Source organism: Heterodontus francisci, chromosome 24 (genome assembly GCF_036365525.1).
Source record: "Heterodontus francisci isolate sHetFra1 chromosome 24, sHetFra1.hap1, whole genome shotgun sequence".
Lineage (NCBI taxonomy): Eukaryota > Metazoa > Chordata > Chondrichthyes > Heterodontiformes > Heterodontidae > Heterodontus > Heterodontus francisci.
In genome coordinates, this window is record NC_090394.1 from 32,281,891 (window position 1) to 32,299,254 (window position 17,364).

A 17,364-nucleotide genomic window follows, 5' to 3' on the forward strand; every position below is an offset into this window, starting at 1 on the left:
AAGTGTGAGGTGATATAGACTTAATAGCACCGTTCCAAAGAGTGTGCAGGGACAGAGAGACCTGGGAGTACATGTGCATTGATCTTTGAAGGTGGCAGGACATACTGAGAGTGTAGTTAGCAAAGCATATGGGATCTTGGGCTTCATAAATAGAGGTATTGAGTACAAAAGCAAGGTAGTTATGCTGCATTTTATAAAACTCCGGTTCGGCCCCAGCTAGAGTATTGCGTTCAGTTCTAGTCACCACACTTTAGGAACGATGTGAGGGTCCTTGAGAGGGTGCAGAGGAGATTTACCAGAATGATTATGGGGACGAGGGATTTAGCTACAAGGTTAGGCTGGAGAAACTGGTTGCTCTCCTTGGAGCAAAGTAGATAGAGTGGAGATTTGATAGAGGTGTACAAGATTATGACAGGTTTAGATAAGGTAGACAAAGAAGAGCTGAACCCCTTAGCTGATGGTACAAGGACTAAGGGATGCAGATTTAAGGTATTGGGCAAGACATTGTTGGGTGGGGCAGTTGGTGTCTGGAAGAACGTTTTTGCGCAGCGAGTTGTAATGTCCTGGAACTCGTTGCCTACGAAAGTGGTAGAAGCGGAGACACCAAATTATTTCAAAAGTAAATTGGATGGACACTTGAGGGAAATAAGCTTTCAGGCTATGGGGATAGAATAGGACTGATTGGATTGCTCTACAGAGAGCTGTCCTGGACTCTATGGGCCGAATGGCAGCCTTCTCAGCCATAATGACTGTGTGTGTGACTCTATGGCTGCTTGGACAGCCTGATGACATCCCTCCAGCTCCACACTGGGAAATCCCCAGCAAAGGCTGCTGCAATCAGTTGCAGTACCACTGCACGGCAATGCAGGTGAAATTCTTGCCAGAGAAATCGCTAGATGTCTCAACGAGATGTACTTGGAGGTCAGTGGTGAGCATCCTTACTTCACTGCTGACTAAGCTCCATATTATTCCCTCCAGTACTATTACAGGTACTGTGTGCATTGCTGTACAGACAGTTTAACCATTTTTTTAATGGAAGTTTATCTCATTTCCTTTTTAACCATCTTTTTACACTCCTATTCCATAACTCTTATGTATCTCCAATCCATTTATGGCATCCCTTAGTTTAGTCTGTCCTATGCCAACATTTCCTGTTTATATTTAGGCTTGTTCTTGCAGATCTCTACCACCCCATTCCCCTGTCTTTCTAGTTTTAAGCCTTTGTAACCTCCCTGTTTACCCTTCCTGTTAGGACACTGGTCCCATCATTAAAACTCCTTCCTGTCCCAGTACTCCAGCAAGCCAGTTGGTGAAATGTAGAACTGGAGAAGATCTTGAGACACATATTTATTTACTCTGTTATACATTCCAAGCATTCCTAACCCCTACCATCACAGTTTCAGTCTATGCCTATTTATAGGAGCTCAAGTGAATCACCAGTTAATGCTTACCACCTGCATAAAGTTAAACACAATTAATATACAATTAACAAATTCCCTTCTCTCTCTAAATCAAAATTAGAGTTTATATATACAACCAAAAATTTGAAACAAATTAAAACTAAAATGTCCACATTCTCAACAAAGCGATACATTGTGAGATGCCTCTCCTTTAAAGCCCCTAACAATTTCTTCATACATGCATTTCCGTTTGTAAAAACAAACCAGCAAGGTCAATCTGTAACCTTTTTTCACTCGCACCTTTTGTAGAGTGTACATTACCCACAAGGAATGATTGTCCACATAACGTTCAATTGGTATACTATCTTCAGTACGCCCATTGTACAGGATCTCACTTAAATTCTCTGAAAAATAGACTCCCATATCCACTGCCTCCACAAGAGCCAATGTTTCAGCAGCTAAAGTATTTTTAACAACTATTTTTATTTTCTTAGCTTCCCAAACTAAAGGAAATTATTTCCTATTTTGACCCATAAATATTATGAAACTAGCTGCACCAGAATACCTATCAGGAAGATTAGCATGTGCAGCCTCACTAAAATGACTAGTTTCATCTACTCTAGGTCACCTAAGGATGGCAACTTAAGTACGCATTTCTCCAAATGTAATTTTTTTAATGCTTTATTTGCCCCTAAAACATTCTCTACTTTAGGGTATTTCATTGTAGTACTTAAATCCAACACATCAAAACAGCATCTGGTCTAGGCTGACTGCCCAACAAGTTCAACTGACCAATCAGGCTTCGCAATTGCTCTCTCTCTTTTAGATGCAACCTTAACTTTCTGTGAGGACCAAGTCCAATTAACCAGGGTGGGAGTAGCAGACTTTAAATAGGACTTTTGATTTAAAGTTATTCCAGAAGTGATCTGCTTAATATATAAACTAATATATTTAAAAGCCTGACTCCTTTTAAACATTTTTAAAATTATACTTTAATCTTGTGATTAACACATTTCTCAAATTCTGCAGTACTACCCCATAATAACTCATCAACGTGCACCGTGAAAATGCCTGAAGATTTTCCTTTATGATGCCCATAAAACATTGCGGAATTTGCTTTTACTTGAACACAGTCTGTTTGCAGCAAAACAGATCTTACCAAAATGTATCACCCTGGAAGCATCGTTCAGGCCATCGACACATTTGTTTCGTTTCCATAGGTTTTCTTCTGCATCTGCTGCCTCTTTGGGTGGTCTCAGAAACACTGCTGTCTGAAAGGTATTGCTCTGCAGAGATGCAACTTTTATGTTGATTGATCTACACTCCCATGAATATGTGATCAACAGAGCTAAAATGGTTACTATTCCAGCTGTGGGAGAGTCAACATCTGTATCATCCAGTCGCTCATCAAAACCCCTAGCAACTAGCCTTCCTTTAGCCTTAAGTCCCATCTGCAAGGACTTTTTCAGTGCAAATCGACCTATGTAACAAAGCTGGTTGCCCTTATCTGGTACCTCAGAATAACCTCCAAACTCTCTCCAACTATCTAATTCCCTTTGTTTTGCCTTTCTGTTTAGTTTTCCTCAGGGTTATTGGCAGCCTCCAAAACCTCACAATCATGGGGACTTCTGCTTCTAGTTCTGTTCCGAGACTGTTCTGTGGCTTTTATTTCATTGTGTAATCTAGTCAAACTACAGTCTCTACTTGCACTTTTATGTTTGTCTGGACTAACACTGCAAGATTGCCCTCTTACACTATTGGAGGTCTTTCCCCGGTACATGGTGGTCTTTTGATGCAAGAGCCACTTCTGGACCCACTATCAGTGCTTGCACTGCGCTTTCTTACTCTCCACTCTTTCACCCCATTCTGCCAGTCCATGGATCTCACTTTGTGGTCATCATTCTGAATATTCAACCAATATTTAAACTTGCCAGTAGCATTCCCTGCACATCTCACAATTGTCACATCCCTCCAATCACTGGATCCCTCTGGAATATATGCCACCTGAGTATCCACTTTGGGCAATTGGCCTTAGAATACGAAAGCTCTATCCTGTGCTTCATGATCACTCACATTACCATTATCCAGCCCTTGATCTATTGTATTCTGTTCCTCAGGAACTTCATCACAAAAGACATAAGCACTTGAGGTTCAAGGTGCCCTATTTACTTCTATCGGTAGCTCAGAGTCCGCGATTTCATAATTAATTCCAGTTAATGAACCTTAACAGTTGCTATGCTTGCTAAGTACTGTCTTAACATCATGGCCTATTACCTTAACAGGGCCTTTCCATTTTCTACGACCCTCCCTTTTATAATACACCAAACCTCCTGAATAAATTCTGTCTCGGATTGTCTTAGATGATGCCTCATTGTTCTCCGAGTTTTCTCGGCGACCTCAGCCTTGATGGAAATCCATTTCCCTGCATGGAAAGCATTCAAATGTGCTGGGAAAAATGGAACTAATTGTAGTCCTTCCAGAGCAGGAGGACTACTGCACGGCACAGAAGGCAACTTGGGATTTCGCCATAAACTAATTGATAGTCGGAGGGTATAGTCCCTATCTGAAGTGAATTATTTGAATGTGCAGTTGTCTTCTTACAGTCTGGTTGATCAGCTAAAATTTTATGCAGCATTTCATCAATCACCGCGTGATTCCTTTGACAGGGTCCATTCCTAAAAGGACTTTCAGCTGCGGTATTCATGACCATGATGTTCATGTTTTCACATATTTCTCTGAACTCTTCATTGGCAAATTGGAAACTTTGCTGGGGCCCAAGTTTGTTCCCTATCCATTTCTTCATGATTTTGTCTATAATAACCCTTTTGTTCTTACAAATTATTATCATAGAAAGACTAAATACAGTCACCAGGCCTGTAAAATGTATAATGAAAATATTTCTTGCTTTGTCCCAAAACTTTAGATCCATGGCAACTACCTTGTTAGTCATGTGCCAATGGAAGCATTGCAATAGGACGTGGTAGCGTCCGATACTTTACAGACTTTATACTTCTTGCAAATCTCTTCCATAGCCTCGTATACTCTTCTTCAGCCACACCTGTAGCTTTCAGCTGGATTTTTAACCTTTGACAAGTAAAGTGAGAAAATTGTCCATGTAACCTTAAGACAATTTGCTTTTATTCTCTGATTCTTATCACCTGATTCCATTTATAATTGGTTACCACTCTGAACAACATCAGGTTTTGTTAAGGGGATACAATAATATCCTGACTGAAACTGCAGTTTACCCATTGACCTCTCAAAAATAATTGCCTTATGCTCCATTTCAAATTTCATTTGTGTCTTTTTCATAGAAGGTTTACTTAATCGTATAGGTATCTCACCAGAAACTGCATCAGTACTTCTAAAATGGCTTACTCCAGCTATTTTACATGGAATTACAGTCGTCTATAGTGAACTCAATGGGTTGTCATCACCAAACCTAAAGCAAGTAGTACTTTTATGTACCTGAACCTTGCAACAGCCTTGAATCAAGTAACATTTTAACCAGTCTATTCTATATACTGTTCAAGTGCAAGCACTATCTACTACTGCACAGTTAAACAAGTCTGCAACTAACATGCATCACAGGACTAAAACTCCTTGTGGACAGTATAATTTGTTCAGATTTATCATTATGGTCATACTCTTCCTCAGAATTCTTTTTGTCATGTGTCATTTCAAGGATCCTGCCTCTCTGTTTTTGGTAGTTAACCGCATAATGATATTTGAGTTACACCTGAAGCACCTAATTAACTGTTCCTTAGGCATTCTTGGGATTCATTCGCCTATTTCTGTCTCTTGCTGTATTAGCTGGATCTGCTAAAGGTGCTTCCATCCTCATTCTGCCTGTCTTTATTCCTTCCATTGTATTGACACCTGCATCCAGTATCTGGATCATTTTGAAATCTAGCGATCATTGAGTCCTTTTTTTCTTTGTGTCACCATGGAATATCCCATTTGTTCCACAAAGGCTGAAGGAAATGACATTGTCCCCAGGATTTTTTTCAAGACAGCTGACATCTGATCCACCTGGGTCTTTCTCTCCAAGAACCGAGCACCAGTAAGAACCAGGAGCCTCTATATATGAGACACCTTAGCACAATCCACCAATTTAAACAGTAGTTCTTATCTGGGATCTCCAAATGGAATTTCATTAATCTTTTATATAATCTATTAAAATCCCTGATATATTCTTCCAGGGAATGACCAACTATTTTCTGAAATCTATCAAAGGCCGACCATGCCTCAGAGGCATTTAACAGATCATCTTTTTTGTAAATTTCATCCAAGAACTCGAATAGAAGGTTCCAACCTTCATCACTCTCCAGCTGATGGGCATCCAACTCCCAAAATACTTTACTATTGATTTTACATCTTGTAGGAAGCGACACCACCAAGGTCATATGCCATTTCTTCTTTGGTAGAGACGTTGCCTGTGTCCACATATCTACTTCCTTCTTCCACTGGTCTTATGGCTCTGAGAACATCGGAGAGTAATCATACTCCAGCAATTTACACCTCCTTTCTGCCATTTTGTTTTACAATGTCTAATGGGGTTGTAGTTTTCTGTCTGAAATTTTTTCCTCAGCTTCCAACTTTCACCTTTAGGCATCCATCCTCTGCTACCGTGTTCAACTCCAGAAAGCCAGTTGGTGAAGGATAGAACTGGAGCCAATCTTTAAACACACTTATAAGCATATATTTACAGAGTTTCACATTACAAGCATATACCTCCTAATCCCAATCACTGCAGTTTAGTCTATATCTATTTATAGGGGCTCAAGTGAATGATCAGTTAATGCCCATCACCTACGTGAAATTAAACACAATTAACCAGCCCTTTAGCTCCATGTTAATTTTCCTAATCTGTCTTTATGTCAGTTTGCACAATCTCGGGCAGTAGTCCAGATATTATTACCCTCAAGGTCCTGCTTTTTAATTCAGCTCCTAACCCCTGATATTCTGTCAGCACAGCCACTCCCAGTTCCTACCTATATTGTTTGTTCCGACATGGCCCATGATAATTGGATTTGCCCCCTCCCTTTCCAAATTCCCCTCCAGCCACCTCGAGATAACCCTTGCTATGGAACTGAGTAGGCAACATACCCTATGAGACTCCTGTTTGTGGCTGTAGAGAATGCTATCTATCCCGCTAAGTATAGAATCCCCTATCTCTACGACATTTCTGTTCTGCCCCTGACAACTTCGGAGCCATGGTGCCTTGGTCTGTATTGACTGTCCTCCCGGCAGTCTATCTCTTTGTCCTCACAGGTAGTGAGTACATCATACTTGCTAGACAGAGCCAGTATCTGTGGGCCCTCCTCCTCAATCTTTCCCAACTCCCTGCCACCTGGTTCATTGAGGGTCACACCCTCCCCTTCCTGAACTTGTGCTTTCCTCTGGAGTGTGACTGTGTTCTGAAAAAAAAATACAGAAATTCCTCCTCTTCCGCTATGTTTTGGAATGTCTTTAATTTGCACTCCAGATCAATGACTCTGAGCCAAAGTGACTGAAGGCAGAGACATTTCTTGCAGATGTGGGAATCTGGGATAGTTTCACTGTCCACAAACTCTCACATACTGCAGTCCAGACACATAGCCTGCCCTGCCATCTCTAGAGTTTTTATTTATTTATTTGTTTATTGATAGCCTGAAATAAAATTAGGTAAACTGTATTTGTATTTTAAAAAGACTTACTTTTTTCTCTCAGGTGAGTAAATAGTAATAGAATCACCAACTCACTGTCCTGTGATATCACCGGATCTGAGAGTTGTTCAGCTGAATGGATGCCGCTGGAAAACCTCATGCTTTTTAAACCCGGTTTATGTTCCTTCTAGGTCCTTACCTTATCTTAGTCCTTATTTATAGGTGATTACCTTTTAGTCTGTTTTATGGTTTTTTTTAGTTTTGGATTTTACATACTAACTTGGACTAAATGTTAAAACACTGAAAAGAATTTTAAATACTGACTCGAGCTTGTACAAACCACAAGCGTTCAAGGCAAACCTCCCCTCTGCACTGAATTGCTATTCTCACCAAATTCTAAACTTCCCACTCTGTTCACAATCCACTCAGTTAACATTCTGATCTGTGGTTATGCTCTGTGCTCCATGGACTATCTGAAGCCAGGCAACTTTCTTTAGAAATAGCCTGACTATTAACTAGATCACCCATTAAGTAGTTGTCATAAAGTCAGTTTCAGATTGCCAGGTACCTTATGTTCTGAGTCACTTTCACAATTTGAACATAACTTTCAGTGGAGCTTGCGAATTAGGAGATTTGATCTCATGTCGGGTATTTTTTTGATGCTCAGTGATTATCATTGCAAATCTGGCACTTTAAGTCTAAAATTAAATTGGATAAACATTTTTAAACCTGGATTTGGTATTCAAAAATCCACAAGTTCTGGTACCACCAACAAAATATGTTGCTTTTATAGAAATTTGTAAAAGAGAATGAAGTTGAAAGACTCCAACAAATAACTGATTAAACATTCAATCTTAGTGCTGAAGGAAGCATCAGAGAAACTATTGAAAGGTTTTTAAATTACTTGCGCACAGAAGCACAATAAACTAAGACTGTGCAGCTGTGATTATGTTCTTTATAAAGTATTTTCTGTTTCTCCCATTTCCCTTTACTAACCTGTTGGCATGTATTATAACTCGGGTGTGAGAGCAGGTAGGCAATCTACTTCCAGCTTTTTGCCATTCCACTGTTAATCAAATTAAAGAAATAACTTTGGTTTTTGTACTGATTTTTGAAATTCACAGGTCATCCTAAAGTGCTTCATAGCCAATTAATTGCTTTTGAAGTGTAGACATTGTTGTTTTGTAGCTAAATAAAGCAATCAGTTTGCACACAGGGAGGTCCAACAAAAAGCAATGTGTTAAATCTTAACCTTTTTTCTGAGGTGAACATACAGGATCCCACTGTACTGTGCAAAGAAGAGCAGGGAAGTTCCCCATGCCTTGGTCGACATTTAGCCCTTAATCAACATCTCATGGTAATTGCATTTTTTATGCCCTTGCAAACTATCGTCCCATCTCCATCCTCCCTTTCGTCTCCAAAGTCCTTGAATGTGTTGCCTCCCAAATCTGTTCCCATTTTTCCCAGAACTCCATGCTTGAATTCCTCCAATCAGGTTTCTGCCCATGCCACAGTATCGAAATCGAAACAGCTCTTATCAAAGTCACAAATGAGATCCTATGTGTCGGTGACAAAGGTAAACTTTTCCTCCTCGTCCTTCTTGACCTGTCTGCAGCCTTTGACATGGTTGACCGCCAATGCCTCTCCACTGTTGTCCAGCTGGGTGGGACTGCTCACACCTGGTTCCATTCTTATCTATCTAAACGTAGCCAGTGGCTTCTCTTCCTGCTCCCGCATTGTTACCTCTGGTGTCCTCCAAGGATCTATCCTTGCCCCCCCCCCCCCCCCATTTCTTGTCAAATGCTGCCCCTCGGCAACATCATCTGAAAGCACAGTGTTAATTTTCACATGTATGCTGATGACACTCAGCTCTACCTCACCACCACTTGTCTTGACTTCTACACTATTGCTAAATTATCAGACTGCTTATCTGACGTCCAGTACTGGATGAGCAAAAATTTCCTCCAATTAAATATTGGGAAGACTGAAGCCACTGTTTTCAGTCCTCGCTCCAAACTCCGTTCCGCAGCCACTGACTGGATCCATCTCCCTGGCAACAGCTGAGATTAAGCCAATCTGCTTGCAACCTTGGTGTCACATTTGACTCCGAGATGAGCTTCTGATCTCGTTGCCATGCCATCACTAAGACTGCCTATTTCTACCTCCGTAACATCGCTCGACTTCACCCCTCAGCTCATCTGATGCTGAAACCCTGATTCATGCCTTCATTACTTCTAGACTTGATTATTCCAAAGCATTCCTGGCTGGTCTCCCACATTCTACTCTCCGTAGACTTGAGGTCATCCAAAGCTCTGATGCCTGTGTCTTAACTCACGCCAAGTCCAGTTCCCTATCACCCCTGTGCTCGTTGACCTACATTGGCTCTCAGTCAAGCAAAGTCTTGATTTTAAAATTGTCATCTTTGTTTTCAAATTCCTCCGTAGCCTCACCCTGCCCTATCTCTGTAATCTCCTCTAGCCCCACAATCCTCCAAAATATCTGGCCTCTTGTGCACCCCTGATTTTAATCGCTGCACCATTTGTGACCGCACCTTCAGTTTCCTCAGCTCCAGACTCTGGCATACCCTCCCTGCACCTCTCTGCCTCTCCACCTCACTTTCCTCTATTAAGACACTCCTTAAAACCTCCCTCTTTGACCAAGCTTTTGGTCCTCTGACCTAATATCTACTTTTGTGGCTCGGTGTCATAATTTGTTCTATAATGCTTCTGTAAAGCACCTTGGGACATTTTATTATGTTAAAGGTGCTATATAAATGCAACTTGTTGTTGGTAACCAGGAATTGTAAGGGTTTATCATTTGCACCCAGCTCTGCTGCGCTGCAGTCTTTCGAATGAGCCTCAAAATTACACAACAATTTACATTTGGAACATTTAAAAGTTTGTTGAGTTACATTGTGCACGTAAAGGAAAGATCTGATGTCATGTGTTGGCAAAATTAGCTATCAACTGTGTTCAAATCCTATTCTGTTTTGGAATTTGCATGAGATAGGCTGATTATAGAAGAGACAGATTTCTTAATTTGATAAAGATGGATATTACATGGAAAACACACTAGGTTTTCAAGTTTTATGCCAACTGTAAACATAATCAAAAATATTTTACAGGGTCTTAACTTGTTTCAAGACTTGATGCTGACATTTGAAAATTGAATGTCCGTGCTGCATTCTGATTAAATTTGGATCTTGTTTCAGAAGATATTACCGTCTGATCTAACTAGGATCAGCTTGTTCTTTTCAGTTTTAATGTTTGATATTAAGCACTGTTTCTTCTAGAAACAAAATGGACTTTGAAAGAGAAATTCCAAGTTTTAAATTTGTTCCTGCAACATAATTTTATTTTTCTTTGGTGATCCAAGTGTTGTCCAGTTGTTACCTTTGTCAGTCTTTAATGACAATTCATGCACAGCATCTGTCACTGTTCAGTGTTAAATTATCTCTCGATTGTGAAAATATTGTTTTATGCATCTTATTTTATGTTTCATTCATAATGCTATTCAGCTTTCTCTGTCTTCTTTGCAGTTGTGGCCTTTTCTGTTGCCTACAGCCAAAACAGACAGTTGCTTGGAGAGAAGGGGCTGTTACCAGGAAAACTCTATTTACAGAAGGTTCAACGTTACACTGGGGGCAGAGTTGGTATGGAGGCTTTTAGTTATGCACCGACGATTCTGTGGTTTCTGGATTGGTCTGACATGGATGCACATCTTGACAGTATTGCCTTGTGGGGAATGGGACTGTCTGTGTTTGTACTACTCACAGGATGCGCCAACATGATAATCATGCTTCTTTTGTGGATCCTCTATCACTCGCTGGTGAACATTGGCCAGATCTGGTGAGTGGAGTGTGTTATTGTATAGTTACAGGAATTCTGTCATGATTAGTTTGTTAAATAATATCACATGTTACATGGGAAAATGCTCCTACTTTATAAGATGGTGTATGCTGCAATCTAGCATGAGATCACCATAGGAGATTTTTTTTTTTAAGTTTTAACATTAAAAGCAAATAATGGTTCTGTATTTTGTGTGAAATGGCAAAAAGAACCATGCATGTTGTAAGAAAAGTTTTACAAAGCCCTTGTTTTGGGTTTTGTTACTGGAGCATTCAATATAATATTGTCTTGAACCTTAATATTACTAAGCTGTAATCTAGTTGGGTTTTCCTTTAGATCTTGAAATAAAGCATGAGATTGTGACAACAGATGTGGCTCTGGAATAAAGACTGCCTTAATCTGGTGAAGTTGTCAAAATCTGAAACTATCATTATGCAGGAACACAGTTTGGCAATATTGTACTTGACTAACAACTAGCAAACGTATTTGTTTAACTTGTGCGAGGCAAAATACCACTCTGCTTAAAGTATTGTTTTGAGGTTGGGATATGTTATCATACCAGGGCTAAAGTGCCCATGAACATACTTGGTTTTCTCTGCTATTTAAGGGTGCATTCACATTCAAACTGCACCAGGCGTGAGTAGCAGTGTCAAAATGCAACCTAGATTCGGCATCTGAGCTTGACCTGATACAGGTAGGAAGCTGTATTGAACTACGTGGAAGAGGTTGTCTAATTTCACTTTGCATTGGAGTCTGATTGGACCATGGCACCCAGTTTACACTCCAGCCTAGATTTTCCAATTGGGGTCACTAACATACTAGAGATGGCCTCCTCAGCCTATCCTGGTGATTCTCTCTAAAGTTTGGTGGAAAATGAAGGCCTGCAGCAGCTTTAGAGCTGTTTATAACATTTTCACCCAATTTCTGTTCTTGATTCTTGGACCTGTGCTTGGCTACGCTTAGCACATGCTCTTGCTACGGTGCAGTTATTTAAGGTGAATGGCACAAAACCAAAAGGCTACATGAGGAAAAACTTTTTTATGCAGAAAGTGGTTAGGATCAGGAATGCACTGCCTGAGAGTGTAGTGGAGGCAGATTCAATCCTGGCTTTCAGAAGGGAATTGGATAAGTACTTGAAGAGAGAGAAATTTTCAGGACCAATGGGAAAGGGCAGGGTAATGGCACTAGCTGTGTTTCTTTTGCAGAGAGCTGGCATGGACATGATGGGCTGAAGGGCCTCTTCCTGTGCTGTAACCATTCTGTGATTCCATGGTAAACTGGTGGGAAAAGCCTTTCCAATTTCAGCTTCAATGCCAAAGTGGTTTCTGCTTTTCACCAATGTAAATTTAACAGAGTCTGAATGAACCCTACTTGTGTTTTAGTCAAAGAGGACTAATTGGTATTGTCAAACTGGGCACAGTCCACTTGGTCTATATTAGAACTTGTGCATATTCAACTGAGACCACTTGAATACTGTTCCACAAGGAAAATATTCAAACCCTTAAGGTGTTCAAAGCAGAGCCACAGGCTGATCTGTAGTGTGAAAGGATTGAATTATGAGGAAAGATTGGTGAAACTGGGGCTGGAGAAATTTGAGTGGAAGTGACAGAGACGGTGTCATACAGACCTGTATGTGCAGGTAAATTGAAAGTATAACAAGGTGGACACTAGTTCAAACTGGCCAAAGGCAAATTTAGGAGGATACCAGGAAGTTGTTTGGGTAGAAAACAATTCATAGTTGGAATGGACGTATTGGTGGGCTAGTGGTGGCAGAAAAAATTGGAATTATTTACGAGATGGTAAGGTGCTGTAATGTGGAGAACTTTAAGTTTTTCTAGGTCAATGAGCTGAAATGGGCCCTGCTCATCTGTGTTTATCCTTTGATTGGGTGCAAGATTCACTCTTGTCCATAATGTAACTAGGCACATGCAAATTTTTCACTTCAAACATGTTGATAAACTTTATATTTAAAACCAAATATCCATAATGTCAATAATTACTCTCCCACCTTTATTTTGATATCTTGGAGGTGACGGGGGGAACAGAAAGCAAAATATATAACAAATGAGTCACAAAAGGCAAGGTTACATGTCTATTATCCTGTTTCAGTGCAAAAAGGATAAAATGGGCAGTTTAGAATTTATGGTTAATGACCATGTAGCATCTGTGGGAGCTGATGAATTTGAGTCTGAGGTACAGGGCTGCAGAATGTGACATAAACTCAAATGTCAGAAACCTGAATATGGGATCAAGTTTCATGCTTCAGATTTCAAACTGTTAACTATGCATTTCTAATCTCTTGCTTGTTGTTGGGCAATTTTGTAGTTTGAATCACCAGGGTTTCAATAGATTGAGAAAAAGGCCAAACCTTTCGGACACTTGGCTTAGGAAAAGCTTCAGTCAGTAGATTCTCTTCTCAGACTGGGTAGTCACTCATTGTTGTCTGTTCAGAATTTCTTGATATTTTTAGTACACAGATGATGACTGGGTTTAAATTTCTTGTTTTAGTTAAAATGTTGAAATACTAAGCCGTTTAATATTGTATTCTGACTTCTGGAATATTAATACAAGGATTATTTTCATGTGCAAACAGCACAGATGTGGGGCCCAAAATCCATAATCCCACTCAACTCCCATAACAACTATTTGATGGTAAACCATTATTCTCTCCTTGCCTTACAAACTATAACTGACCTACTGGACCTCCAACTTTGAACCTACCATTAGCTGCAGCACAAGAGTGGTCCAGGAACTAAATGGTCTCTGATTTACCTTCCATTTTCATGGTGCATAATCACCTGGCTTCCATGATCAATCCCCCTCATGCAATGCAACCTCTCCACTAGGAACTTGTGGGCATGACCCCATTAGATTTTCTGGGGTCAGGAAATTTAAATTTAATGGGTGGGCATTTGAACAAATAGCAGCACAGCTGGGGAACCTGCTAAGTGGAGGTGGAAATTGTGTTGGACAGTGTTGACAGGCACTGCCAAAATTTCTGCCCCCCACCTCCCTCAATAATGTCACCAGTTTACCCTGATCCCTGAGGAAATTTTGGGTCTTTATTTCTATAAACACCAAGCATGCATTCATAAACCGCTTTCTACTATAGAAAAGTTCTGCAAGATGCTTCGGAGGCATGAGGGAAATAAATGGCACTGAGCCAAAGATGGAGAGATTAGGAGGGATGACCAAAGACTTGGGCAGAACTGTCAACAGTCAGTATTAGATTGGCTGCCTGTTGTACACCCCACCCTGCTTTCCTGTCCATTACCTTCAATAAAGAAAATCAGGTGGGTTGCATAATCGGCGGCTTGATTGACTGTTTAACACGCCTGCCAAAATTAAAAGTTACACCGCTGGCCAGAAAGGTTGGTTTTAAAACGGTTCATAAAGGAGATGTAGCTGGCGATCTGCAGGGATGGGGATGCACGAGAGGCTGGAGTCATAAGAATGGAAAGTTAAATAGGGTGGGGTTGTAGTCCTGGAGGATGTTACGGAGATAGGGAAGGGTGAGCTCACAGAAGGATTGAAACACCAGGGTGGAATTTTGAATTTGAGATGCCGAGGATCCGGGAGCCATGTAGCTCGTCGAGGGCAGAGGAAGGTCAAGTGAAACTTACTACAGGAGCGGATGCAGTGGCAGAGATGTGGTGGATGGAGGATGGGATGTTAGCCAAGAAAGCATTAGAGTAATTCCAACTGGTGGTGACAGGACACAGTGAAATACTCTTGTGCTGCACCCTGCCATCAGTAGTAGAAAAGATTTCAAAACTGTTGGGGCGGCAGGGGGACATGAGAAACAATGCCTGCATGTCTTACCCAGAACTGCTTAGAAATTACAACGTGGAAACAGTGTGTTTGGCTCAACCAGTCTGTATTATTGAATGCTGCCTGAAAAATTCAAGCTTTTTTTTGTTAGAATCGAGGAAATTTCAGGTGATTTCACAGATATGTAATATAGGCACACAGAATTGTACTGCAAGACTGTTAAGTGTTTGCATGTGACCTGCATCCATTAGAAGTTTTGCCCTAAGGTTGTTGAAGTCTATGAAAATGCTAAATTCTTAATATTTTGATTTCAGTGACATTTATGACTGAATACTGTTCAAAGATTTTCCTTGCATATAATGCTTTGGTAGATGTAGCCATGAAAACTGATTTAACTGTCCAATTCTCACTGGTAGTATTAAAGAGCCATTTATTTTAAACATATCCAGATCTGTAGCTGCTTTCTTGAGCAAAACCAAGGAATGTTTTTCCTCGTCAAAATATGCAACCCACATCATGTTGCACTTTATTCCATGACGAAACAAATTCTTGTCAGATTAAAACAATGATTACATCGTGTTGGAGTGCATGCACAATGTTGTGAATGGTTTCGATGTGAAAAGCCGTGCTTGTCACTGTGTGATTTCTGAGAGAGCTGAAAGATGATGTCTTTCATTCTATTTGATTTTATTCATTGTTACTCATCTTGAAAACAAATGCTTTCTAGATTCTGGTTTCTGTTTTTAGTGACTTTTTTAAAAATGGAAAATCGCTGCTATTTGTGGAGAGAGGGTAATTTTAATGTGCTGCGTTTTCTTTCTGGCTGCAACTGGTGTGCGCCATTGCTCGAAATTAATGAGTATCGTCAGTTGTACACACATTTTAGCATTTATTACATCTATATAATGGTAATGGAAATCTGTTAAGGAGGCAGTTCTGCACTGTGCATATGTGCTGTGGTTCACTCAAGCATAATTACTTTATTCATCAGCCATTCTGATATAGGTCACTGCATAGCCAAATAACATACTACCGTGCTGTATGCCCAAGGACTTTATTGTTAACCTATCTAAGTTCATTTTAATTAATTTTAAATACTATCACACAGAGAACAGACACTGCCTAATTTCAGTTACATAGTCAATTTCCAGGTTTTACTTGCTATCCCATTATGTGCTCATTACTTACAGTCTTATGTGAAAATGATACCCAAATTAATTGTCTTTGCCTGCTGCTGACACAATTCTTGGTAAGTACAATATGTATATAGCAGTGTACCCCACTGAATATATAACTTTAGTATGTTTGCCTTCCATATCATTTAGTTCTTAATAAAATGATTTCATAGGATAGACAGAGAGAAATTATTTCCTGTGGTGGAGGAAGCAAGAACAAGGGGAAAGATGGAGCAGGCTGGGGCTCTTTCTTTAGAAAGGGCACGTCTGAGGGGTAACCTGATAGAGATCTTTAAGAAGGGTCACTGACCTGAAACGTTGACTCTGCTTCTCTCTCCGCAGATGCTGCCAGACCTGCTGAGTATTTCCAGCATTTCTTGTTTTTATTTGTAACTTGTACTTTCTGGTTTAGTCTTTGCATGGCTCAGTAACGATCCTTCAGTCTGATTGGCTGAAGAGATATGCTGTTACTTGCCCTGTTCACACAGGTCCCAGATCCCCTGTAGAGGAAATCATGCTGTATCGGACTCCTTATGACTCTAAGTCTGTTGGCAACTGTAAGCATAATGAATGGTGAGCACTTGCTGCGAAATTGGGGCCATAATTTGTGCACTGTAAATATCAGGGGAAAACACATTATTTGTGACATCTGTATTCCTTACAGCATTGAACAACTGAAAATGTCTTCCATTTGATATATATTGATTATAGCAAATAGCAGAACAGCAGCTCATTACAGTATATCAGCTATCACAAGTATACTGGCAAATGAAAATCAGAAGTAATTCATACTGCCGTTTCCTCATTTGGTACATGAGGCAACCATTTAAAATACAGGGGCCAGAATGAACTGAAACCACAAACTCACCCATGCAAATTGATTGGATTTCATGGCAGCTGATGTGGCAGCAGGATGGATTACTTCTGATTTCCATTTGCTGATGTCCCAGTGGTGGGACTGGAGTTAATTGCTTGATTGCTATGACTTTACTTTCCACAATTTTCCTAATCAAAACCAAGGGGCGGGGGGGGGGGGGGGCGGGGGGCGGTGGCTGCTTGCTAGCCTGCACTTCAACTCTGAAGTAACAATACATAAGCTGAAATAAATTGAGCAAATTCCTGCTCATTGGAAACCAAGGAGCATTTTTGGGCATGGTGGGGGCGGGGTGGCAGTGGGTCAGATCATGTGCTGACGTCTGTGGGCTGCCAGTTGTTGACTGCAGTTGTAGGGCATAGAATAAAGCTGTAAGCTTTCTGTCTTGAGGGTACCTTCTATTTAACTGTCATTTCAATTTCTGTTAAAGCTAAGAGAATGTCTGTGTGAGAGTAATCTTTGTTGTGCCACAGAACAACAACCTGAAAAGAACTGAGATTAGTTGTCTTTGATTACGTTTTTTTTGTGGCTAATCAATAGCAAAACATGTAGACACTTAAACATGGTCTGCAATTCAGACAATGGTAGATGTGCTTAGAATTTGGAATTGCCAGAGCTAACGTTGTGCTGACAGCACCTTTTATTGGT

At 40.4% G+C, this 17,364-nt stretch overlaps 1 protein-coding gene across 4 annotated transcripts in view; it reads left to right on the forward strand.

Annotated features, from left to right (window-relative positions):
• The window catches only part of lmf1 (lipase maturation factor 1), a 704,612-nt gene that overhangs the window by 18,232 nt on the left and 669,016 nt on the right, over window positions 1-17,364 (forward strand). For 3 of the 4 annotated variants that reach the window (XM_068055858.1, XM_068055859.1, XM_068055860.1), the window contains exon 3: window positions 10,587-10,896. In XM_068055858.1, the coding sequence (XP_067911959.1) occupies window positions 10,587-10,896 (310 nt within the window). Of the gene's footprint in view, window positions 1-10,586; window positions 10,897-17,364 lie in introns of those variants that run through there. The other variant, XM_068055861.1, reaches the window with a different exon arrangement.